General features: G+C 40.8%; 1 protein-coding gene and 2 long non-coding RNA genes across 9 annotated transcripts; all 3 read right to left on the reverse strand.

Annotated features, from left to right (window-relative positions):
• Positions 1–806: 806 nt before the first annotated feature.
• Cph (Chronophage) lies at positions 807–24,991 on the reverse strand. 7 transcript variants are annotated; one of them, XM_015979422.2, is made up of 3 exons: positions 24,557–24,991; positions 7,907–8,413; positions 807–3,747 (listed from the first exon to the last, which is right to left on the reverse strand). In XM_015979422.2, exons 1-3 carry the CDS (start codon positions 24,591–24,593, stop codon positions 1,799–1,801), a joined length of 2,493 nt encoding a protein of 830 aa, XP_015834908.1. In that variant the 5' UTR covers positions 24,594–24,991; the 3' UTR covers positions 807–1,798. The 7 variants fall into 7 exon arrangements, with proteins under 7 accessions (XP_015834908.1, XP_015834907.1, XP_064214749.1 ...); XM_015979421.2 differs by having other exon boundaries at positions 7,907–8,416; positions 24,557–24,990; XM_064358679.1 differs by lacking the exon at positions 24,557–24,991 and adding an exon at positions 18,815–19,038.
• On the reverse strand, positions 11,808–13,484 carry LOC135267055 (uncharacterized). Its single transcript, XR_010335305.1, has 2 exons — positions 12,239–13,484; positions 11,808–12,174 (listed from the first exon to the last, which is right to left on the reverse strand). It is a non-coding gene; the product is annotated as an uncharacterized LOC135267055 (long non-coding RNA).
• Positions 20,949–24,250, reverse strand: LOC135267056 (uncharacterized). Its single transcript, XR_010335306.1, has 2 exons — positions 24,116–24,250; positions 20,949–21,169 (listed from the first exon to the last, which is right to left on the reverse strand). It is a non-coding gene; the product is annotated as an uncharacterized LOC135267056 (long non-coding RNA).
• Positions 24,992–25,266: the final 275 nt, after the last annotated feature.

The raw sequence follows: 25,266 nt of genomic DNA on the forward strand, positions 1-25,266 counted from the left end.
ATATTCTCCTTTGAACGGTCTTTTATGTTGGAAATGCGGTCAAAGAAACCAAGTTTCTTGTAAAAAACCTCTTTAAATCTACTGCAGACTGAAGTATTACATTTTATTTTTCTTTGAACATTTACTTTATTCTTGTGTAAATTAATTCATTTCTTCAATAGAATCTTGCAAAAAAGCAATAATTGTGAAATTAATAATATTTTATCATCCATGCATCGTTTAGAAGAATATAAAACGCATCTGTGTAGTGTGTGAAGCAAAATCAATAAAAATGCAATTATGCAACCAAAATATCACACAGGTAATAAAGGTAAGCAGATGCACCATCCCCAACCCGTCGCATTTTCGCTTTGGATCGTTTCACCGGTACCGCGATCCTAACACATCATGATCACTTGCGCTGCTGCGCCACCTAGGAGTCAGTAGAATAGCACAGGCAACTGTAACACTACTATAATTTGGGTTGCATAGTACGACGATTGTGACTCATCCTAAATCAACATCACACAAATGCGCCTCAGGGGATTTAAACGAATGTAATTTCCCGAACCGAACTTTTATCCGCAAGTTGCCGTAAATCATTATTATTAGGTATAATTTTGGATTTTTTTTATTTATGGCATTTGGTTTATTAAATCAAATAAGTTTGAACAAAATGATATATATTTTTTTCATTCGTAAATTATTTATTTTTTATTTATTAATTTAAAGTGAATGCATTTTTTTACGAAATTTTTTTATTTCTTATTGGAATTAATGTTGAATGAATCGATGTTGTTTCTGTGGTGGCGTAATAAAACTCAGAATTCAATATTGTAATAGATTTAATTTAATACACACTGAAATGGGAGTTCAGTATAGGAACACGATTATATTAAGTGTAGTGCAGCCCATACGAACACCGTAGTGCTACAGCCATATCGTTGAAATAAATAAAAATATTCGAAATAACATATTATTAACATTAATAGTTACAGTTACATTGAATTGAATCCGGCATTGCGGCAAATACTACAAGAACAGACCCTGGTCCACTGTTATTACTAGTATTGCATTACAAAATGAAGATCAGCCATCACATTCTTTTTTGTTGGATTGTTTTTGCGGAATAGGATGGTTGTCTCGGTAGGAATAATCGTAAAAGAAAAATGCGGATATGCTCCTATAGATTAATCTGACCCTGAATTAAATCTATAAGACGACCCTGTTGACATACAGGGGCAAATTTCTCGATTTGTCTAACACCAACATTAAAGAGTAACTTTGAAAAACATGAATCTATACAATGATAATACTATACATTAAGTGGAAATAATTTAATGAGAGACATTTTGTACAGTATAGTGGGTCTAGTACACGGCAATAAATACTGTTATGTACAGTCAAGGCTACTGGCCATCAAAAATGATATGATCGGGAATGTACAGTGGGCCCAAGACGGCCTGAAGCGTCACGTCACGCTATCCAGGGCCCTCAGTCTCAAACAACAACCTACAACCTAATTATTACAAATATACATGAATCAATAATAAACTCAATAATCAATAATAATTACGAAAGTTAAACATTGCTTTGGTATCGGTTACATCGAACAATCGTCGATCCGGCCCTTCGCTCGAAAAGGGCCGTCTCGTCGCAATACTATACACAGCTAGTCGTCATCGGGAGACCCCACGCGTGGGATCTCCCGATGCCCTCCAGTGTCCGTCACTGATCACAATTCCCTAAGAGTTCGTGGCGACTAGTACGTAAGACTGGGCGGCGGCGGCGGGAGCCTCATGCCGCCCCACGGAAAGAGTCATGTTGCCTCCTTGGAGGCGATGCTCGCTGACGAGTCCTCGTCTCCGCTCAGCATGGGCATCGTCGACAGCAAGTGACCCTTCCCCTGGTTCACCACACACTTCCGCATGTGTTTCTCTAGCGTCGACGGCACCGAAAACGGCATCTCGCAAAACCTGCACCGGTAGACGTCCTTCCCGATCCGACCGTGCGTTTTCATATGCCGCGTCAATTTCGAACTTTGCGCACAAGCGTACGAACACAGCTCGCACTTGTACGGCTTTTCGCCCGTGTGCGAGCGCCGGTGCACCGTCAAATTCGAACAGTTCTTAAACACTTTGCCACAGAACTCACAAGTATCGTTCCGTCTGTTCGTATCTTTTTTGATTAGGGGGTTAGGGAGGAGGGCACTGGGGCCGGGGAGGCCCTTGTTTTCGCGCGGCAAGCCCGGCAGCCACCAGTCGCTGCGCTCCAAGTCGAGTTTCAGCCGTTTGGTGGCTTCGTACGTATCGTTGAACGGCGGGAACAGAGGCAATGGCTGAGGGGGAGGACCGGGAAGGAGGCTTTTGGCGAACTCGTCGCGAAGTTTCAGTTGGTTGGTCAAGCTGGTGCTGTTGTTGTTATCGCGGTCTTTACTCGCGAGTTGGAGTTTAAGGGCCGAGTTTGATTCTTGAAGCGCTTGCTTGTAAGCTTCACTGTATTGCGCGATGTTGCTTAAACCGAACTTATCCATCAATTCCCCGACTAGTGAAGCCGATTGGTTGGCGTTTTTTGGAGGTATTTGTGTAGGAACAGATAAATCTTCAGCTTCTTCCTCCTCCAACTCGTCTTCTTCCTCTTCTTCTTCATCCACTTCGTCATCTTCTTCACTTTCATCGCCATCAAGTGTTTCAACAGAACCGGCATTGCTAGTACGATCTTCTGGTGTTCGATGTATTTTCATGTGGCGTTTAAGTTTTGAACTTTGAGCACATGCATGATCACAAACCGTGCATTTGTACGGTAATTCCCCTGTATGTGTTCTTCGATGGGCGTCTAAATTATTCTGGTACCTGAATTTCTTGCCACAGTACTCGCACGCATGTACTGCTTCTCCTGAGTTTGAATTTCGAGGAGATCCGGGTTTTCCTGGTGGAGTTGAAGCCGACCTTGGAGTTGCTGTTAGTTGTGTGTTATCATCTTTGGCTGGAGGTGACGTACTCGTGGCTCTACTTCCGCCACTATTGCTACTATTGTTATTGTTGTTGTTGTTATTGCTGCTGCTGCTACTGCTGCTGATGTTGTTTGGTATACTCGTGGGTGGCAGCTGCGATGGCGAGGGACTGGCGAATGGCGGTGAGTGCTTCCGTGGAGACGGCGAGCTCGCCTGAGCCGCTCCCGGACTGGTTGTACCAGCGAGTTGCCTCAACCGCTGCGAGTAAAAATCCAGTTGTGGTTCTAATGAAAGGGGTTGGTTGGGCGTGCTGCGTTCCCTTGACGGAACACTAGACGCAGAAGGTGCCCGTTCTGCAGGTGATGGAAAACTCGCATGTGGGGGAGGGACGCCTTGGGCGGCCACCGCCGCCGCTGCCGCCGCCAGATTCAAGCCATGGTGTCGGAACTGTTCGCTAACGAGTTGATCGATGCGGTAGTGGTGTTCCGGGCGGGAAAAAAGCGGCGCTGGAGGAACTGGACCGTGGTTAAGTGGCGGGAGCGGTAACCGCAGCAAACCGCCAACACCAAAGGGGTTGTGCAAGTCGGGGGGCGGCAGCAAGTGGTGGCGCATACTGGGCGGCGGCGGAGGCCCGCCAGAGGAGCATCCCGACGAGCTACTACTAGCACTGCTCGTACTGTGGTTGTTGTTCTTGCTGCTGGTGGGGGAGCTTTCGATGTAGATTTTGATTCCATGGGAGTGCTGGACGTGCTGGATTAGGCGCCAGGCCGAGTGCAGCCTCGCTTTGCACGTTGAACAAACGTAGTTACTCGGTTCTGGAACAAAGAAAGGGAGATCAGTCTCAATCACTGATCCGATACTATAATAACGTTCATTGGTTTTGTTTACCATTATTAATATTTTTTGGAAAAGTTTCATGGTTCGATAATTAGATTCGTCCGAGAGAGATTTTCCTTTTTAGAGATTGGGGGGCGGAAAGCAATTTCCATGCCCATATCGCAGCGGTGGCGATCTGCATGCGGCCGCATGTTGGCGCGCCATTACCGCCCCCGCCGCGACAAAATAATAATACAGTGAAAATCGGAATGAAAAATTGCTCGGACATTTGCGTTGCCGGCGCGCCGAGGGTGTGCCGTACGTGTCCGGACTGGCAAATGGGAGCTGGAAGTCCGATCCTGGCGCTCCTTTGACAATGACGAGGAAGCACGGATAACTGAGCACATCTCGCGAGGTCAAACTTGAGACGGCGGAAGTAATATCGTAATGATGGGCTCGGTGATCGGACCGAAATCGCTTCTTTCTGCATTGTTCTGCGGCCGTAATTTAGCGAAATCGATTCGACTAAACGGTGTCCCGCTCACGCCGGACGTCGGGGAAACGGAAATAGTAGCGGTTTCCGGTTTGCGACACGGCTCCGGGCGAAGAAAGCTTTTTTCAGGAATTGCGATGAGCGGCCGTTCGCACGATCGTTTTTCAAACGAGATGAAAGCACGACCGATAATTAAGCCCGTAATAAGATAGCCTGACATAAATAATGAGATGCAAGCACGTTCGAATGGTACTAAATGAAAAGGCGCGCGTGGAAGAATAACCATACAATGTAGCATTAGCATGTATACTGCCATTCCTAGTACACACAGCTTCAAACACGGGGAAAAAAGACACAAATTGTTACGTCATCAGAAATAAACACGGTACAACATTAATAAATCCTGCGAGTACGTGTAGATCTTAACTTACTGACTGCGAAGCTCATACGCAGAAATGATTAAATTTCACCTTTTTCAAATGAGAAATTCTCACAACTTGTGCTCTTGGCCACCACAAATTAATTCTTCAACTTTATTTAAATATTTATGGGGGCGCATAATTTTTGAAAACTTGACCGTGCGACTTAACAAGAGCTTAACGAGCCACTGTAAATCATGCAGGTAACGACATTAGGGTGTGCGAACGCTGGTGGTCAAACCCGACCTTCGACCCTTCATCCATTAAACGTTTTACAAGTCTGAGATAAACACCAATAATGCACTTGCTCGCCATCAGAACGCCGTGATGGGCCAATAAAACATCACTAATAACCGCCTAGCGTTTAGAATGATTGCGCTGCTGTAATTGTTTTAGCTCGATAATTACCCTCTGGGTGCGTACATGTATAATTTGCGTCCAACTAATAACATTTTCGCACCTACCTTACAAATAACAACATAGTCATCGGAAACCTTTTCCAATCATTTCGAAACACTCCAAATTTATTACAGGGTGTGAGAAATGCAAGAGGGTGAAAACTCTTTTAATAAAACAAAGAGTTCCAGCCCGGAGCGTCTGTCAGGAACTTGTTTCGTATTTATTAAAAAGTAAATCTCAATTTTGATTGATTTACAGTCTATCGATAACATTTGCGACGCTGCGGTGAAATTCATAATCGTGTATTGTGTTTCCCTTTTCTAAATTTAATATCGGGGCGAGTTTCAAAATAAAAACGGTGATCATGGTGTGTGATTGTGGTGGGCGACGCCGGCCGATGGAATACCGATGAGGGGCTGGCTTTCTTTAAACAAGGCATGAAGTAAGGGAGACTTAAATTGAAAAGCATAAATTCAAAAAATATCATTAACACAGCTCGAATTTTAGGCTGCAAAAACTATGATCAAGCTTGCATGTTTGATTTAATTTTGCTAACAAAGACGTTGTAAATTTTGAAAGCATCACGTCGTACTTGGAAAGTGTTCAATAAAACTGTTTTGTTTACCATCCCACGCCTTTCGTTTGAGCGTCTGCTCGTGGCCAAATACCTCTCGCATCGAGAACATACCCTCATCCAGATCAGTGAAAGTGGGCTAGCGCATGGTTACAAAATTATTATGTACAACAACGAATTCGTCATACCGGTGTGCATTTTCGCTCGAAGGCTCCAGATAAGCATCGTTTGTTTCGTAACCCGGCAATCAATCGATGTTACGCATCGTGGGGGATGAAACACCATTGTCCAGCATCCTAACCCTTGCCATGTGTCACCCTTGAATTTTCTAATAGACTCACTAGAGCGTATAGTAAAATTTTAAACTTCTTTAACCCCGAGGGTCAGTGTAATCGCGACATATGCGAGTTTTTTTTCCGTGACAGAGTCTTGTTCTGTCGATTTTCGACGCCAAGTTATTAAATATTCCCGTCGTCGGTTCTGGGGGACGGGTTGTGTAAGAATGACAGTTTGTTAATTTAAACGCCGCGGGTTGAAGACATTTGACACCGACACCGTAAGAAATACGATTGGGTTACACGGAGCCAAATGGAAATGTGAAAGAACGTACGTCAAAATATTGTCTTACCTTGGCACTTGGACTGATCTTTGATTTATCTGATTTTATTGCTTTTCGTCGGGTTTTGATTATGGGAGTTGTGTTACATGAACTGGACGATAAATAATAGTTACGTTTCTATCAACCCATCATGGTAATTTTAGGTTGAAGGCGCGACCGACACGGAAAACATGCGTCATGTGAAATGGTAATAATTCTCGAAGTAGGACTCGTCGTTACGACACCAAAGCATTAAATCTACAATAACAAACCGTAAATTAAATTAGATTATTTTTGCTGATTTTTATCTAACGATCGGAAAATTAATTGCTCGTGCTTCCATTAGCGGCATTTATATTAATATGCAATTCAGATGGTACAATAAAAAGGTAATTAAAGATTTTACAAGCGATGCGAAGATGTCTCCAACTCGCATGTAAACAAATTAACTAAATGTTAAGTCGCTCGTCAATCAAATATTTTTTATGGCTCTCTCGCCTTTAATGTGCTCGTGCTTAATCCGTTTCTTGGTCCAGCCGTCCGCACCCTTAGAATTTCCAGTCACGGTCATCACAGAAGGCTTCAACGCATTTGCATATGTTTAAAATGTGGCCGCGAACTGAGCACAAAGGACTCCACGAACTCGCGATTATTTATCACGAAGGGTTCGAGAGGTGGGGGCGGTTGGAAACATCTTGCGAGATGTTTAAAGTCCGGAGAGGCGGCAAACGGGGCTAATAGAAAAGGCCGAAAGGGTGCACAAAGCTGCTTCGCGCCGATGGGGGTGCGAATAAAAGTAGCCCCGTGTTGAATACGTGATACGGCTTTTGGACAGCGCACAAAGAAACGGAGCTTAAAAATTTGAATATCGCGGTCATTTCGGCCTTATCGCCGCATTAAGGAAATAATCTATTGAGGCTTATGACGGATGGTCCTCTTGCGACGAGGATTTACGACCGCGTGTTATACACCGGTGGAAGGACTCATTTAACAGCACACGCAGGAGGTGGTAATAAAACGTCGACCCGGAGGATAAGAAAAAAGAGGAGCGTTCGACGGACTGATTAATAGGACGAGAGAGGGTACTTACCGGCGTCAGGTATTAAGGCTTTATGTCGAGCACGCGTCCTACCGGTTCCTATCATCTGTTCATCTCAATTATGGGCCGTGTGCATCTTTTTTGTGCACGGAACGTGGACAAGATACAAGAAGGGTGCAAGAACCAGACGCCGACGTCGTAATTATTAATACGCGTGCCAAAACACACGACTTTACCATGAATAAATTTCACGCCCTTCGCCAGACAGCGGACACGCTTTGCCACAATCTCCGTTTTTATCAAAATTTGTAAACATTGCTATTGACCTGAGCTTATTATGAAAAAATAATTAAATCGTGTTGAAGTAATTGAAGCGACTGTAGTTCAGTTTTTTAACCAGAAACTAACTTTACTAATTACCCGGTTAAATTTTTATTAACAGCCGCAGGCAAACGCCAGTTTCGATACATCAATTGCGCTGCGCCTCATAAATAATTCTTTTAAATGAATAGATACGTTATCTCGCTTATGACACATCGATTTCTCCAAAATTTATCCGCCGTCAAATTTTCCTGTTCCCTTGATTGTCTGATTGCGAGCCAATCAGTGTCATCACCGAAAGCGACTTTCCCTTACCACTATGAGTAGTGTTGGACTCGGCGTCTGCGAACTCCGTCCGCGATTTCTTGCACTGGCTGCTTTCCTCCGTGGTGTCCATCCGCTCCTGCTTGATGTCGGGCTTGATGTCCTCGCCGTCCTCCATACTGGAGGAGGTGAGCGGCGACGCCGAGGCCCTCCGCTTGGGGGTGGAGGAGGCGGCGCCGTCGACGCACAGATCGCCAGGTGCCGGCAGTCTGGGGGAGGCTGGCGGCGGAGTGTGCACCCTGTTCCCAGACGCCTTTTTCCCCGAGATGGGGGCCGAGATGCTCGGCCGGCGGGTGTTGATGGTGGAAAGGGGCAGTGCCCCGTCGTCGTTGTCTCGTTCTCGGTCGGTGGCGGCGAAACATTGTCCGAAGTTTTCTTTGTTGCAAGACGCTACTTTGTGCTGGATGAAGCGGACGATGTCGGAGAGGGCGAAAGGCTTCTGGCACACGCCGCAAGTCAGGATGTCCTGGTGGGTGTCTGTGCCCGCCCCGTCTGCGTCTGCTGCAACAAAGATTATTTTTCCTAAATTAGTTCAAGCCCAATTTATAATGAGGCAAGTTTGGATTTTTATGCACGTATCGATTTCGGTAAACAGCTGCGATTCCGTCCCACCCCCTGATGTGACCGGGTGTCGTAATGACACTCGACAAGCAGGGCGACAACCCCTTCACCCCCCTAATAACGAACCCCTACAGGGATTAGCAATCACCAGCTCGTCGATCCATATTTTTAATTGTTCTTCTTAACAGGGTGTCTTGTTTGGCGGTTCATTGTCGATAGCTCCCACAATACTACTTTTACGCTACTACAATCAAAATAAAAACCAAACGACCGTTTTGTTCAAACGACTAATTGCAAACCGCTAAACAAGGAGGCTCTGCCTTCTACTCAGGATAATTATTATATTAGTATTATTGGCCATTCTGTGGATGTAGCCTTTACTGTACAAATAGGCTAATTGCCTCATTTAATTTATGGCGAAAGTCGGTTTTGACAATTCATTAGACATTTAAATAGCAGAAGCACAATAGTGGCAAAGATGAAAAAATACCAAAAAAGGAAAAACCAATTATGTCTCACTCCTCTTATTGTCATGGAAGTTACAAACACAAAAAACACAATTTCTATGAATGAGCAGAACCAGATCCGCGAAATATTTATATTTATTTCAGGAAACATCTTTTTCCTTTAAGCAAAAAATGTGGTCATTCCTCTTGCAAAGATCAAACAGACAAAAATGACTTACGATGTGATAATAATTGAAGCGTTCTAAAAATACTCAACTGCTTTTAGCCAAGAAACCTATTTATAATTTCAAGAATCAAACACTTTGCATAGTGTTCCTTTAGAATCTAACCCCTTGGGGTCAGCTCAGCTCTCTTTATCCTTGACCGTTTCCCATAGGTAAGAAGATAAACAGTAACCTTTTTTCGTCCAACCGTGTCCGGCCTCAGCTACCCCTTGCAACTGACCACTCCCCAAACTGACCAATAACAGTGCGCGAAGGGTTCGTTCACACATCACCCTTTTTATTGGTTGGACAATGGTCAGTACTCAGTGGAATTTGTAACCCTTGTACGCGGAGCAATCTCGGCTCAATTTGCTATCAATCTTTCGATAACGGGACCAGAAAACAATGACAGATACAGAAATAAAATTGGCTATTTTCTCGTCTATTACTGGACCAATATATATTGTAATGTATTCTATTGGGTCGTGATAAGGAATCGACGGATTGGAGAGGTTGTTTGCGAGACGTGACGCATCTCGAGTGCGGAAAATGAATGATTAAAAGGGCGAAGTAACAAGGCTGTACAAATTCGATTATTTTTGCCGACTTCGCGTACAGGTACAGTCGGGAGTAGCTGGGAAGAGGGGAAAGAGTCAATGGGTTTGTTTGTGTCCATATTCCACCCCCAGGGCCGTCTGCGCGCCCAATAAACAATGGAGCGTGTCCTCTAATTTAATTTGTGAATTACGTCGGGTTAGTCTATTTTACCGATATGTGACAACGTGGCCCCAAATGCGATTACTGACCACCTCCTGGCGCCGTCAAAAACTAAGGAAATCTCGTTATTGTCGCCGTGCTCCCGGCTTATTTGACACTTTTTCGTCTCAGATGCCCACCAGTGCGTTCGTTCCGACGGTGGTATTGTTTTGTCGTTAATCAATATTTCCTCTTAACTCTAAGGAAAGCGCGGAGAACAAAAACCGCCCTTTTTAGGGTTCGGACAATGGCGAGGCTGAGACGCGTCCGTTGTTTGGACCATTGTAGTGGTCCGTGTGCTCAGTACGCACCTGGACATTTATGTTTTGTGGAATGGCCGACGAAGGGTTGATGGTTAATTTTCTGTGCTGTTTGGAAGCCATGGCACAAAGAATGGACCCGGACTCCGACGTGTAATCAATTGCACCCCACAGCGATCGATACACACAGTGATCCATTAAAAATAAACCTCTAACACCAAATCAAATGAAAAATATGCCACCGTATATTACGCATTTCCCCTTGAAAAATTCCAAAAACTCGCTGGTGTCACCTGCGACGTGTTTCTCATAGATAATGTAATTATCTGCACTTTATGCAATATTCATTTCAAGGCTTATCCAGTAATTTGCCAAAAATTCACTCGAGATAAGCATTTCCTTGGACTTATTTTTGAAAATCCTTATCGAAAGTTGGAAGAACACTCTATAGTCCGGGACATTTCTATATGAGATACGTCATACCGCATACCTTGACGCGAGACTATATAGAGCACAAAAACTAGATAAGAGCTCAAATTTAGGGAACTTGGTTGTTTGATGTGTTTGACAGATGACAAATGTAAACAATAATAAAAATTTAAATATTTCTTTATTGTAGTAAAGTACAGCAAAATGTACCAACTAGAACACTTAAAAACAAATGGAGAAACTTTCAAATGCTTTGAAGTACCGTTGCTGGAGTACTGTTGAGGTTATGTTTGACCTTGGTATGACTGTCAGGTTTAAAGTTGAAATTTGCATTAAACAGGCCATAAAAGCCTCGAAGTGCCTTTTAGGGTAGTCATCGTCATGTTCCAATTGCATGCCCCCTCTCTGCCACATCAGTAAAATTTGCCACAAAAGTTTTAAAAAACGACTTTAAACAACAAAAAAGGCCCTATTTTCATTAACAATGAGACATATCTCGCTGCATGCGGCACGACATAGGCCTCATAGACCAATCTCATTGTGAATGGTTTTCGCTGAGATCACTTTGAGAGGGTTTCACTGAGACTGACGTTGGCGGAAGGCTGAAACCTGCCTCGCGACAAGCCTTTGCCCCAACATTCGAAGCTGTCAATGGCTTAAAATGATGAAACTGTGTCAGTTTTTTTGTGTCTTTTGGGATTAGTCTTTGAGTCCTGTCGCGCCGCATGTAGCAAAGCAGATCTCATTGTGAATGGGTTCTTTAAGAAACAGTTTCAATGTACACCACAAGACATACACTGAGACGGCCTCATGCCTCATATCATGAGTTGTAATTGACAGCATTTTATAAAATGATTTGGAATCATAATGCAGAGATTGTTGCGAGACAGGCAGGCAGGTCTCAAGCCTACTGCAGAAGTCGCTCTCAGTGAGTCCATGTCTTAGAGATGCAAGACCCAATTTAGACCATTTACAGTGAGATTGGTGCCCGAGACCTATGTCATGCAGGAAGCCAAACTTCATCGTGAATGGACCCTTTTCAATGGGGCTGTGCTTTTTGAATAAATTTGAAATGGCCTTTTTGAAAAAAGCAGTTGTCTCTCTTTTATTCATCTATTCAACACGTTTGTATTCGATGCACTTACACCAATTTCATTATCAGTGTCTTGATTATCAGGCAAGGGCAAAGTGGAATTGGGGGCAACACAGAAATAAAAACACTTTAATTTCCTTTATTAGTAGGCTATATTTTTTATAAAAGACGACTACTCCCAGATAGAGACGTACAAAAATGTAAACAAGAGTAAAAGTTGGTTTTTCGCAATATTTCACACTATTCTTCCACACGTCCACAGTAAAATCAGAAAGCGCTTGTTGTTATAAAGCCCTTATTATGTTTTTCGACGATGGCTGAGACTTTGTGACGTATTTGTTAAACGTAAGTTTTCAAATACCCCATGCCAGTGCAACGGAGTTATATTAACAATTTTATGGGATTATTTTTAACTGTACACCCATTCTGCTTGAAACAAGAGTCGCTACCAGGAAATAACAACGAAAAAAGTGGACCCAAAAGGCTTCAGCTGCAAATTATAAACACTATCTGTGATTTTTTTAATAATTAATTAATAAATGTCGTGAACTTACTTTGAAGTAAACAGTGAGCTCCATCTATAACTCATAATTACTTGAACCGCAATTCCCATCATCAAAATGTGCAAAACTGCGATAAGTGAGGTTATGCAGGTATGCACTTTGTTTTCCAGTTTTTCACACAAAATATATCACAAATTGCGCAAATCATACAACCAGCGACAGTCAGTACTGTCAGTACGTCGCAGCAGCTTTCTCCAGCACAATCACTGACTGCAATTCTGTGTTGTGCCATTCCCGTCTCATCATATAATCTATAATTGTTATATGACAAGTAATGTTTCTACCTTCAAAAATACTTGCGTAAATATTTTATTATCCCGTTAGTACACACTTTTAAAGCAGCCACTGGTTATATAGATTAAAATTATAACATTTCCTTTGTTATTGTGTTATTGTTTACATCAGTCAGCTGTTTACTGTCATTTTCTAATGCTACCAATTTAAAAAATGTCCCTGTTATTAAAGCTAAAGGACCATAGAATGAGAGAGAGAACATTTTTTGTTCACATAGACGCTGAATATACGTATAAATGTCAGAAAATTCAAATTTTTTATGTCCAAATAGAAATGTCCCGGACTGTACCTTTTAGTAGACTTAACTTTTTATTAATTTAATTTTTAAAAGGCCCTGAACAAACAACCAATAAAATAGTATAAAAACTCTTTCGTAGAACGTATTGTGTAGCAGTTTAAGATTTTAATACAAAAATAAACAAACAATTTTGTATCATTGTACATGGCCAGTGTTTACAATTATTGCAAAACTTTGAAGGTTATTTTAGAGATAATACACCTCTATTGATTTATTTCGAGCATTTGTTTGGCAATAATAAACAAGGTTTTTGGAGTAAGTATTTGTCCCAAATTTGCAGGAAAGTGCAATAAAACTTTTTGGAGGAGCTTTTGCCCCTGGTGTCAAAAAGGCTTAAATAAAAGCCCGAGCGTGTAAAAATAGTGAGACATCGGGTAGTTAATGTCATGACCCGATCTTCATTTGTCACCCCCGAGGGCCAATAAAATGACGCCGACTATAGCCACTCGTCGAGTTTTAGAAGCGGTATCTGGACATTATGTGACTGGATATACGAGTCCTTGGCTTAATCAGGACATCGCAAGGCTACTATTTCCAATCAAGAGGGCTGCGCTTAATGGCCTCGAAAAGCTATATTTTATTCGGCGAAATTAATGAAGAGATTACGGTAATTTAGTGTTCGATTTTAGAAAAAACAACAAACCCACTCACCTATGAAATACTTCCAAAAGAGTTTCATTTTTAAAAGTAGTTCAACCGTCATGATACATGTGGCACTGGGGCACTGGTACTGCAGTGGATGCTGGTCGCGAACTGATACAGGTAGTAAGATCAAGGGTGCAGATGGGGTAAGGTGGGGATAGACCCTTAAAAAAATAACCCGGGGAGGGACCCAACAAAGGAATCCGGTCGAGGTTGCAAAAATTGATGGTAATTTTCGATATCGGTTTCCAAATTATCAGACCTTGAGGGAATAGCGAAAAAAGGGCCAGAAACCGTTAGGGGGCCAAATTGCTGGAATCAAGCCGACGGTTTGATGGCAAAACGACGTGAATAGAGACGGTAAACATCGCTGAATGGGACCCGTATTGACGTATAATGGGACATTATGGGCAGGTTGCTGCTGACCATTGTCCTCCGACAAGTGCTGAATGCATCTGACCCTTTCTTATGGTCGGTGGTTCATCTAGAGCGTGGGAGTCTTACGATTTCCACATTTACAACACCTTGCTCAAAGCATGTTTACATGGCACAACAGCTACCGTTAGAGGTCGCGTTATCTATAAATCACGCATCCTAATTGTTCGTATATCAAAGTCGACGGAATGAATTATGGCGCTCGAAAATAGCTATGTCCATAGTTGGGAGGACGCGAATATTACACGGTGCGATAATTATTTACCCACAGACAAAAGCCCAAGCAATTGGCACGTCCAACATGCTCTCCTGCCCTTTGAAATAAAGATTACTAAAAAATCATAGACGATTTGAGGTGCATTAACTTCCGACCAGTCTGTAGGTACACAGCTAGCTAAAAATAGTTTAATTAACCCTGCAGATCTGTTTTCATTAATTTACAAATGGTGACCACGTTTTTTAATGAACTCTGAAAGGGTGTAGCGTGTGGCATGTTTTTCGCTGTTTTGAATGTGTTTTTGTTGTAAAGTTTTAATTTGAGTATATCCGCGTTCGGAATTTTCTGGTATCAATGCGTTTACATTCAGCGTCCAAACATGTAGTTAATTATTTTCGCGAGGGAATATACGGGCATTTGTTCTGAATAAAGGCATGAAACCATCACACAATTTGCTTGTAAATTTGTTCGGTCCTCGTACGATCTAAACAAGGCATATCTAAGCCTATTCTCATCGAATATAAGATTTATCCAGCGACTATTCTCCCGGTCGTCAATTAGATCAAAATCGCGGATCAGAGATCGATATCTTAAGCTACTACTGAGTCAGTTGCGTTTGTTAACATCGCGACACCGGCAATAAAGCATGTTCTAAAGTTGAGTTTTAGCTTCAATTAAGACGGTGCTTATTTCGGGCTAGTTAAAAATAGTCCCCCTTTTCTGGCCCTGTCCAATATTTTTCGTCTTACCAAAGTCAGCCAAATGCGTCTTGTTCGTGAACAAACACATTAAAATTCCCTTAACTAACTGCCTGATCGGACGAGGGTGGATCGACAACTTTAGAATATTTAAAGTATAGGTCCTTCAACTCGCCCCACGTGTGCCGATTATTTTTAATATGCAGATGCACCGCCGATTCCAAGATTGAATTGCTTAATAGGCCACGAAATTACACAACAAAACACAAAACTTGCAACTTATTTACATGCAGCATCCGTTGTCTCTTTTTCCTGAATCTCAAATCCGACATTTGCATATCCATCGAGCTTAAAAACCCGATGATGTCCACTTTAATTGATGTCAAGTGCGCATTGTCTGCATTGTGTGCGGTCTGCAAACAAATCCTGACGAACTGACAAAAATGATATTTTTTCATTGGCTGGAAAGCAGCATCGCCTCTGGTTCCCGGCTCTGTCAATTTAATTAGCAAAGTCGGTTAATAAAAGTTCGAAAAAAGCGTAATCGCGTTTTCATCTCTCGCTTCTTTGATCTCTTTCGATGTCCAGATAACATTGAGGCCTGAGCAGATGTGGGTGCTGTGTGGGAATTTCGCTCAACCCTTTGACTCACACAATAGACTCCTGTTTGCCCCAATACCTCCGAATTCGACATGTTTACAAATGAAAAATGATCCGAGCAAATGAATTTACTTTCCGCGCGCAAAATTACGACTCATTAGAAACGCCGCTGCTCATAATGCGCACCGGAGAAATTGCGAGATTACAATTTCATTTCGGGACGAAATCGGAGAAACGGTTTTCTTTCACAATGGAAGAAAGAGGTGAGTTGGGTGAGGAGAGCAGTGGTCAGATCGTTCTCAAAGATTTGACAACTGGACCATTCACAGGTCACAGATTCCAGCGCAAGGTGTTCGATACTATCTCCCCGTTCCCACGTAAAATAATCGCATTGTCGTTTATCTATAACATGCATGTGTGAGTTTTGAGATAATAACGAGCTACCGCCGACCGAAACAAAGACTCGTTAATTTACTTTCAAATGAATGGAACAAATTGCAACCGATACACCACCACTTCCACACAAACTCAAAATTTTTTCGCAAACAAAAACCCAAAATGCCAAATCGTGAGAACCATAAATCAGGCGGTACCTTACTTTGAAATATCCGCCGTTACTCGGTCGTGCTCATCGAAGATATAAAATTAACTTCCATAAGCGCAAAATTATGATTCGTAAATAGACAAATAGCGCTATCTTTATGAAGATGCAAAGTCCAGTTAGGCCAGATTTAAATCATTTTTACATAAATTATGGAAAAAACTCAAGTCACACAAAACGAAGGAGCGTAACAGACGGGAGACAATGAGGTGAGGAAGTCACAGTAAAAACCGCATCTCCCTATCTTCATTAATAAGCAATGAGTTAACAGAACGCAGTTACGAAGTTTAGAAGGGGTTTTCCCTCTTATGCAACCGATGCACTAACGGATGAAGTAAAAGGGCCAAAAAAATTTTTTATTTTGAGATCCAGCTATTTCTTTGGTGTTATTTTTAGTGTTATATGCAATTTACTGACATTAGAAACCTATTCCTTCATACTTTATAAAACTGTTTCATTTATAACTTCATAATTTGAATAATTGATTCAATAAGTACTTTTTCTTAAAAGAAATTCAACAGTTAGAAATTCTGAAAAAAAATCGGAACATCCAAGAGGAAAGTGGCAAAAAATATAGTTTTCCACGAGACTGTATTCAATAATACAAAACTAAAAAACACTCCAGGATACAACAAAAGCCAAAAATGCATACCCCTATAAACTTAAAACGATTAGAGAAAAGAAACTCTATTATTCAAAGATTTTTAGTGTATTTTAGTAACCTTATTTGCATAATTAAAATAGTATAACTAAGAAGCTAAACCTAAAAAATATTGAAAAAAAATATAAAGGGTCGCTAAAAAGTGAGGATACAGTTTAATTTTATAAAAATTATTCATCAAAACTTATTGAAATTTGGTAAGCATATGCTTAAAAGTATATAGTTTGTCGTCTTAGAAGCGTACTAAATTTCTATCTCTATTTGTTTTTAGGATATTAGGCTAACTTGATTTTTTTAATGACAATAATGGTCAAATTTTTATTATTTTGACGAAGAGCATTTTTTCTAGTTCTATAGTGTAACACATGCATACCTAAAAAAATTAAACTAATAAAATTTTGAAAAATGTAGTTTTGTTAGCCTTAGAAATGTTGTCTACATTTTTCGTTATTTGTTGCCGCAAGAACATTGACGAAGAAATAATTAAAAGTTCATAATAATTGCTAAAATAACACTTTTAGCTGAAAAAACACATTTCAATAAAAAAAGTTTAAACACAAAATATACATGATTTTTATGCTATAAAAAATTTTCAAAATGAATTCCATTAACTTCTTGGCTTTCTGTCGCTATGACCAACAAATTTCTGTACTTACGTTGTTTTATTTAAATGTTCGATTGTTAAACTAATTACTGCACACAAGTTAAATTTCTGGCTAATATATGTAATAGCTGTTTCAATTTCGCATTTTACCAAATTATTTTTTAAATAGCATTGATAAAATTGTAAAATAGAGAAAAAAAATAATAAATAAATAAAATTTTTCCTCCCTGACCTCTCATTGAAAGTATAAATTACATTAGCAATTATTCTTTTGAAGTAAGTACACAAATAATATATAATTATTACAGCTAATTTTGAGAGAAAATGCGACGGGCGTTTTTATAGTTTTGCAACAACTAGTACAAGTAAGGTCGCTAATAACAATATTGATAAATTTATCTTAGTTTTAATTTTCCGGAAATCCAGAATTAATTTTGTTTTATTTTACTTTTACGTATTAATAAAAATAAAATGTCATATCAGTACATTCAGAAAAAATGCTGTTTTAAAAATTATTAAATTTGACCCTTCGTGTCATTTAAAAATTCAAGTTAGCCTTGTAATTTCAAAATAAATGACGATAGAAAATTGAAAAAGTTCACAGATGATAACATTTAAAAAGTTTGAACTAGTTCCTAAAATTTAAAAATGCTCTGTTAAACGGAAGTTTTTAGCTGTATCTATACTTTTTAGCGACCCTGTATACAAAAAAGTTACCAAACTATTAATGAGCAGTCGAGGAAAGCTATTGTCGGTTTGTTAAGCTTTTCATAAAAAAAATCGGGAGACTACTGTTAGCCTATTCGTAATTTGCCCTTTTTCTATAAAAATCTTCTCGGTGGAGTATCAAATGTGTGTTTTGCCCACCTTTGACGTGTCAATTAGACATATTGATTAAGTTAGGGAAGAGTAAATTGACACAGCGATAAAAATGATTAGATGCTGCTAAGCGCCGTGGGCACACCATCCTTCCTCGGGAAATAATTAATCACCTTCTAGCCGATGGATTGTAATAAATAAACGATCAAACATCGTAAGTTACTGGCCGCTGTTCGATGTCCTGCCGCATATCATTAGTAATCCGATATTTCACGGCTAAAAACTTTTAATAGAATTGCGTGCTCGGTGAAAGAGGATTACGAAAAGCCTCCGCCAAAAATCTGAATTTTTAATGTTGACGCACGAGTCATCAGGTGTTAACATCACTGTTGACTCTTAAATTAATTTATATGAGATCGTAAAACAAATTCCGAGAGATAAGCAGCATTTTTCGTCTTGGGGCGTGCACTTTTCCACCACGTGCGATTATTAAATATGTCGCTATTGCAATACAACATGGCGGCCAGGTCCGTAATCACAATGTCGCAATAGGGGCCCGGTGTGCGATTGGGTCATGACGACAATGACGCCGTGTGTGTCTAATCAGCGGCTTTAAGAAAAGGTGGATCCGGTCAAGCTTCGTAAATAACTAAACATGTCGGAGGTTTAATAATGAAGAGACATGGTAATTCACTTACGATTTTCAGGACCTGGATGTGTCCACTGGACTGAATAAATCATGAAGAAAAGTTTTGCATAATGGCGGGATGAGGGGACGCCAAGAAATTTGCTTCTTTTAGGGGAACCGGCGAGAGAGTTGAGGAGTTTTTGGGTCAATACGAGTAACTGTTTCGTAGGTTGTTTACTCGTAAACAATCTTACTTTATTAACGTTAATTCAACAATAATGACGTTCCAAATGTTTTGCAAAATTTGCCGCAAAACTGGTTAAAACCAGGAGAATGAGTTGTGCAGAGATAACGCGATAAGACTTCCAAAAATCCTAATCTGTGATAACAAGTCGCCATTCGTTTTAAACGTCTGTAAAAATAGGTAAAAATGCAAAGCCAGCCCCACCTCGAATCAATTTGTGGGGTTGTTTGGAAAGACGATCCTGTTAAATGCACGTGACCTGAGACGAGCCGAAGTCTTTAAAAAAATCAATGGCACTTTGCATACAGCGTTCGATTTTTGGTTCGTTTTAATTATTGTGATGGAGGTTTGTGCCTCCGGTAACATTGCGGAACTTTTATTACGCCGCAATTACGAAATTGTTCAAGTCGAAATAAATTAGGTGGAGTTTGTTTAGTAATAACGTACACATGGCCGCAGCTTTTTATCTTATCGTAGCGTCCGGAGCGCGGGCACGGTCCTTATCTACGGCAAACATTGTTCACCTATATAGGTACTAATTCTATTTTGTTAAAACCGACGAAAAATACCAAAAGCGTTACGAATTTCCCACATCTAAATCAATTTTACGAGGAACGGATGATAAAACATCGATTCGAATCGGACATGACATTATAATAAAACGCGATTTATGCATTAATAAAAGCAGGAAACGTGAATCCGTAAGGCTGGTCAGTGCAGCTTTTTTAATGGCGCCGTAAAAGCTCTTACGTAAGGCGGTTCCCTGCAAAAATAAACAGCTTACGCGAAATATTTTAATGCTAATTCGAATGCATCCAGCATCCGCTTTATTGTTGAGGGTCTAAATAGCGGAGACGTTATATTTGCCAATAAACAACACCATGCAAGCGAATTATGGTAGAGGAAAATACCAGGTTTGACTTTATGGCCGGCTTCGCACTCGACATTCTTGCACTTCGGCTCCTGCTGCATACACCCGGTGGACAAACAAACTTCATTTCTCCCACTCGTAAAATACACGCACAAACATTCCATAAAAGTGTCAAATCAACGATTACCGAAGATTTTATTGTAAGTACAAAGCTACCAACAAAAAGATTATGTAATTGCCAGCCATAAAGATTTTGTTTGGTTGTACACTTTCTGAAGTGCACAACTCATTGAAAAGAAGTTCAAAAGACACCGACGAGGATAAATATCAAGCAATTTGCGAGAGCTTAAAGTGAAAGCGGTAACAACAAAAGCGATGCCAAAAAATATATTGCGAAAAGTCATGTGTTAGTATGAAATTTTCATTTGTTGTAAGCATAAAAGACGGATCAGCACCTTACAGGTAACCCGTGTTAAGTCACAAGTGATAAATTGTGCGAGGAGGATAGTTAAAGGTTTTAACGGCTGTAAATAGACGATGGTTTGTTGTACTATTAATAAGATTTATGTAATTCAATAGTACACGTGTTTGTACACTTCAATTTTAACAAACATGAAAAGATACTTTACAATAAATGCAGTATTTTTACGACAAATAAAGCTTTTTCTTTACCGATTTCGTCATTTCATTACACATCCCTAAAAAAGCTTTCATAAAAACGAATTCATCGTACCTACTAAACGCAAAATTACTAATACAATTTGTTTTCTTCATTAGTCATTATTACAAATTCTATGAAAAAAAAAAAAACAAAAAAACTACAAATTTCGAAACTTTTTGATACTTACCTATATTTTACTTTATTGGCAATAAAAAATATGAATTGTTTGCTTACAGCAGGTAAGCATTTCAAAGATGAAAAAAGGAGTAATTTTATTTAAAACACCACATTTTTTAGATAATTGGACAATTAGGTTTATTAGAATTTCAATTGTTCTGCTCATTGAAGCCAAAAGAAAGTTACTTTCTTCCATTATCTTAATTCGCATATTTTATTAGGAATTTTGGTATTTAAAAAATAAACTCAGATGGTTGAGGAATGATTTATTTTTTCCTAAAAATTTAAACGAAATACAAGACGCTGCAAATTTTGGCAACACATCGTTAACAAGTAATGCAAGAAAATTATCTGAGGAATGCAATCTTGAAGAAATGTCAAGATAAGGCTGTTAATTTAATGGGACATATATGAATAGTATTTGACATTTGTGTCCATCACGCTGACCTTTAGCAGCACCAAACGGGATTAGCTGTAACCAAAAAAATTTGGCAATAAAATTCTCGTGTACCTACTAGTGACATGAAATAAAAATTAAAAAAAGATTCGAGCTGTGGACAATGCGGAATGTAGGCCGAGAGTTGTCATCACTTGAGACAGAGTAATTGTTCGCCCATCGTCAAAATGTGATCCAGAGCATAAATCAGTTTTTTCGAGCACTTCCTTGTGTAACAACAATGACGCAAGGTTCTTCATGTCATTGTTGTAATTTTTTAATTATCTTACATATCGGCACCGATCGTGAGTAGAAAATCGCGTTTCCGCGTGGAGAGCCCCGAAATTAGAAAGCTCCTTCCAGGGCCGTTCCAGCTGCGGTAATTAAGCGGCAATTTCTTGCGCAACATTGCTTGACATTTGTGACATCCTGATAGTTCGTCACATAACTGGACAAAGCGTTCTCTCGGCGTCAACGGAGCTACGCTTAGAAGTACGACAACCACCGGAGCGAAACAGTCCGGAAGAGCGATTTTCTTCTTGGACTCCGACCCGGAGGTCGCCGTAAATAGCAGGAGGAAACGGGAAAAAACGCGTCCAGTGGTTAACGCCGATTTTACGCCACCTGCGTCGAAGAGTTCAGCCGGTCGAAGCTAACCTTAAGAATATTGCAAATGTCAGAGGGTCGCTTGGCCAGCGTGAAGCCATGACTCGATATTTATCGTTGCGGTTTCGCGGATTTATCGCCCAGAAACAATGAAAAACGCAACAAGGACATGAAGGAGCGACGATCAACACACGCAGAATCATTTACCGACCACCACACCGCTAAGAGGCCTTATCAAAGGAGCTGACCAAACAAACCGGATGATGCTCTTCCTGCCGCAAACAACCCACAAAGATACCCCAAAAAACAATTAAAAGCCCCGGCTTCGACTCAGCCTAACGGTTGGCTACTTATCAGTGCCATTAACATAATTCTCGGATCGTTTTCCGCGTTGGTGTGAAATCTGGACGGTTGTAGCAGCAATCGTGTCCATAAGTCAGCTTCAATAAGGATCGACGATCCTGCGATAATTAAGCATTTTTCCGCCAGTTTTATCGAAGAAAAGTGCACATGGTGCGTCAAGAAACGTATTAAACTTATACTACCGAACAAATAAAGACTAGTTATGGGATAATTCTCGGTATTTTGAGAGATAAAGTTGAGTGCAGCCACTGAGTTGACTCGTGGTCAAGTGTGCAGCACGCCTATTTGCGGTCGCAAAACGAAAAGACTATTAAAGCTATCAGCCAGCAGGAAACAGCGACGGACTAGAAAATTTCACCAGCTTTAGAAACTGTTTCTCTGAATGAAGCCACGCAAAAAAATAAATGCCTGGCCACCGGAGCACCAAATAACGTTTCCCGGTTCAGGTTTACGAACGAGAAACTGGCTACAACTAGAGCTTTCAGGAAAAAAAAACAATCAGCAGGAAATCAAAATTAAAGAAAAATGAGAACCAAAATTTAGTGTCCAATTATAAGTCAGTAAATTACTTGAGCGAACGCTGTAATGAAGCAAATAAAATGCAAAGGAAACATTTTTGTTTCTTCACACATCGTTCACAAATAAATGTTTATTTAAACGCTTTAACTTCCTCGCGAAGCATAACGGGCGCTTTTAGTGTCGTATCTTAATAAGAATGCGAAAAATAAATTTTATCATCGATAATTTCCGCCATATATACGAACACACGCTAGGTAAAATAGAACCGTTAGTGCAATAATTAATTTTCCTAATTGCGTTGGTAAATTCCTCCGTCGGTATAGAGCGGGTTCAAGTCTATTTAAGTAAAATATGAAAATACAGCCGATCATTATTCTTAAACTAAATGCGTTTAACACTCTTAACCTTTTAGCTACTGGTTCATAAATTAAAATTCTCTGAATGAGCGCGTCGTTCGGGAACAAATGATACTTTCCAAAATTAGCCTTTGGAGATGTGTTTCAAAAGTCCGAGCGGTCTCTATTTCGGGCCAAGTAGGAGATTTGGGTGGTCGCCCCCATAAAGTTAGTCAACGGCGTTTTTGATGGCGTTTTTATCCGTGGACCACTCAGAGAATTGATTGTAATTAATTGACACTTACATGTTTATGTCGGACTATAAAATTACTCACTGTGCATAGATTGTCTTGCCGACACTTAACATCGACAATAAATTTAAAAATCGGGCGATTTAAACGATCCGTCAGTTGAAGACCGCTTTATTAAGTCAAGTAAAACTTTTTGCCGGTGTTTATTCAAGTAAAACTTAAACAATTTGTTGGTCAATTAGTGACAAAAAGCCCATCGTACAAACACTACCAAAGGTGAGATGCTAATGTTATATCAATATTGGCATAACCAGGTGTGCATACAAAGTAGTGTTAAATATCGTACTACTGCCCTCTGAGTGGGGGTGTTAAATGGGCGTTTTTTGTAATTAATGCGCGTTATTAGACCGACAAGGAACCGGAAACGGTGCGATTATGAAATAACTGTTTCAAAACCACTTACAAACGTTTGATAAGGTTCACGGCTGACCGCTCTCCCCTTGGACACTGAAAATTCGCCCGAAAGCAAACAAAAAGTTTTTAATCGTGCGAAGAATGAGCCGTTCGTGTGCCAGGGGTCTAAGACACGCGAATGCCACTTAACATATTAATTCACGGTGGATCCTCTTTTAATAGCCCGAACACGCGCTCATCTACCTGTCGTTTTTTAGAAGGGTTGCTCAGCCAACCCTTCTTGTTCGCACGCTGGCCAACGGTCAGCCCTTAATTTTTGACGAATTTTCCCTGGAGTAAAGTAAAGTAAGTAAATTTTTGGTAATAGTTTTCTATTTTATTAACTTTTTTATGTAAGAAAATTAAGTTCATTTTTTCTTTCCATATATTTTCTGGATCAGTCCCGAGGAAAAGATTTATGCGTATTAAACGATTTTTTTGTTAATGTCACTCACTGGAGAATTTTGTCCATGTTGAGTGATGGGAAAATTGGTAGAAAAAAATCACTAGGTCTTGGACTAGGTTGCCCAACCCTTTCTTGTTCGCACGGTGGTCAACGGTCAGTAATTGGCGTATTGTCCGGAGCGACGGCAAACGGCCCCGGATTTTTTCCGGTTGACGTGTACCGAATTTTCCAAGATTAGATAACAGCGAGTCACTCGAGCCCAAAGTAATTTTTTGGTATTCCGAAACGCTCGCGTTGGAAAACTGAAGAAGACTGAATAAGCAAAGTGCGAGAAAAAGTTGCGCAAGCTTCGTCGACAAAAATCATTATAATAACTTTTTGTTATTAGTCGGAGAGAAGCACCCTCCACCCACCGTCCCTCGCGAACTAATTAAAAACGCGGCTCACGTGGCGCGCGTTTTTTTCCGCGCGGAAAATCGGAAAAGCTCACCTTGCGCTATACGCACTGCTGGCATCTTGATTCTCATCTTGGCGGTGTTAGTCTCTCAGAGGCAGAGTCTCATCACTGTCACTGGGTCACTACACCTGGGGCACTACTAAGCGAACTCGTCTCATGTCACTCGGGGTCGGGGGCCCATGTCCGGTCCTGGACCAGAGATGCTGAGTGGCCAATGGTCCGAGCGCGTGTGTCGTGTTCGCGGACGCTTTCGGCGACAGAGCGGCCGTTTCTGGGTCGGTGTTAGTCGGTTCGTATCGTTCGGGCTCGGGAAGGCCACTCACTAGCCACCGGCCGTGCTCACCCCATAGGAAGGGATGCTGCTGCGCATATACGCGCCCGGAGTGGGGGCTTTGCCCGCTGGCTCTCCGGATGCTACACCGGAGCGCTCCGGAGCGAAAGCTCGCGCAAAAAACACTACGGAGCGGTGCTCAAACAGCACGTCTTCGCCTGCATTTGCCGAGATTAAGTAACGACGCACAAATATTGAGATAAGGTGAGAACTGAGATAGGTTCCGATTTTTATCTAAGTGCCTGCGCCAAAACAAACAGCCAATTAATTGGAAACAGCTGCCAGAAAAGTTCGCTTTTCAAAGACTTTCCGCATTATCATTCATAAGGAAAGAGCGCTCGAGCGCATTCAACACTGTTCAAATAATTAATTAACTTTTCAGACTTTTTAAGTACGAGCTAATGGGGTGGGG

Source organism: Tribolium castaneum, chromosome 9 (genome assembly GCF_031307605.1).
Source record: "Tribolium castaneum strain GA2 chromosome 9, icTriCast1.1, whole genome shotgun sequence".
In the NCBI taxonomy this organism is placed as follows: Eukaryota; Metazoa; Arthropoda; class Insecta; order Coleoptera; family Tenebrionidae; genus Tribolium; species Tribolium castaneum.

What these genes read in the sequence shown, in the direction of transcription:
- Cph (XM_008194472.3), bottom strand. Translation starts at nt 13,542, where the DNA reads ATGACGGTTGAACTACTTTTAAAAATGAAACTCTTTTGGAAGTATTTC. An exon ending in CTTTTGGAAGTATTTCATAG is followed by an intron (nt 8,417 to 13,490) that starts GTGAGTGGGTTT and finishes TCTTTGTTGCAG; the next exon opens with CAGACGCAGACGGGGCGGGC. An exon ending in GTCCAACACTACTCATAGTG is followed by an intron (nt 3,748 to 7,906) that starts GTAAGGGAAAGT and finishes TCTTTGTTCCAG; the next exon opens with AACCGAGTAACTACGTTTGT.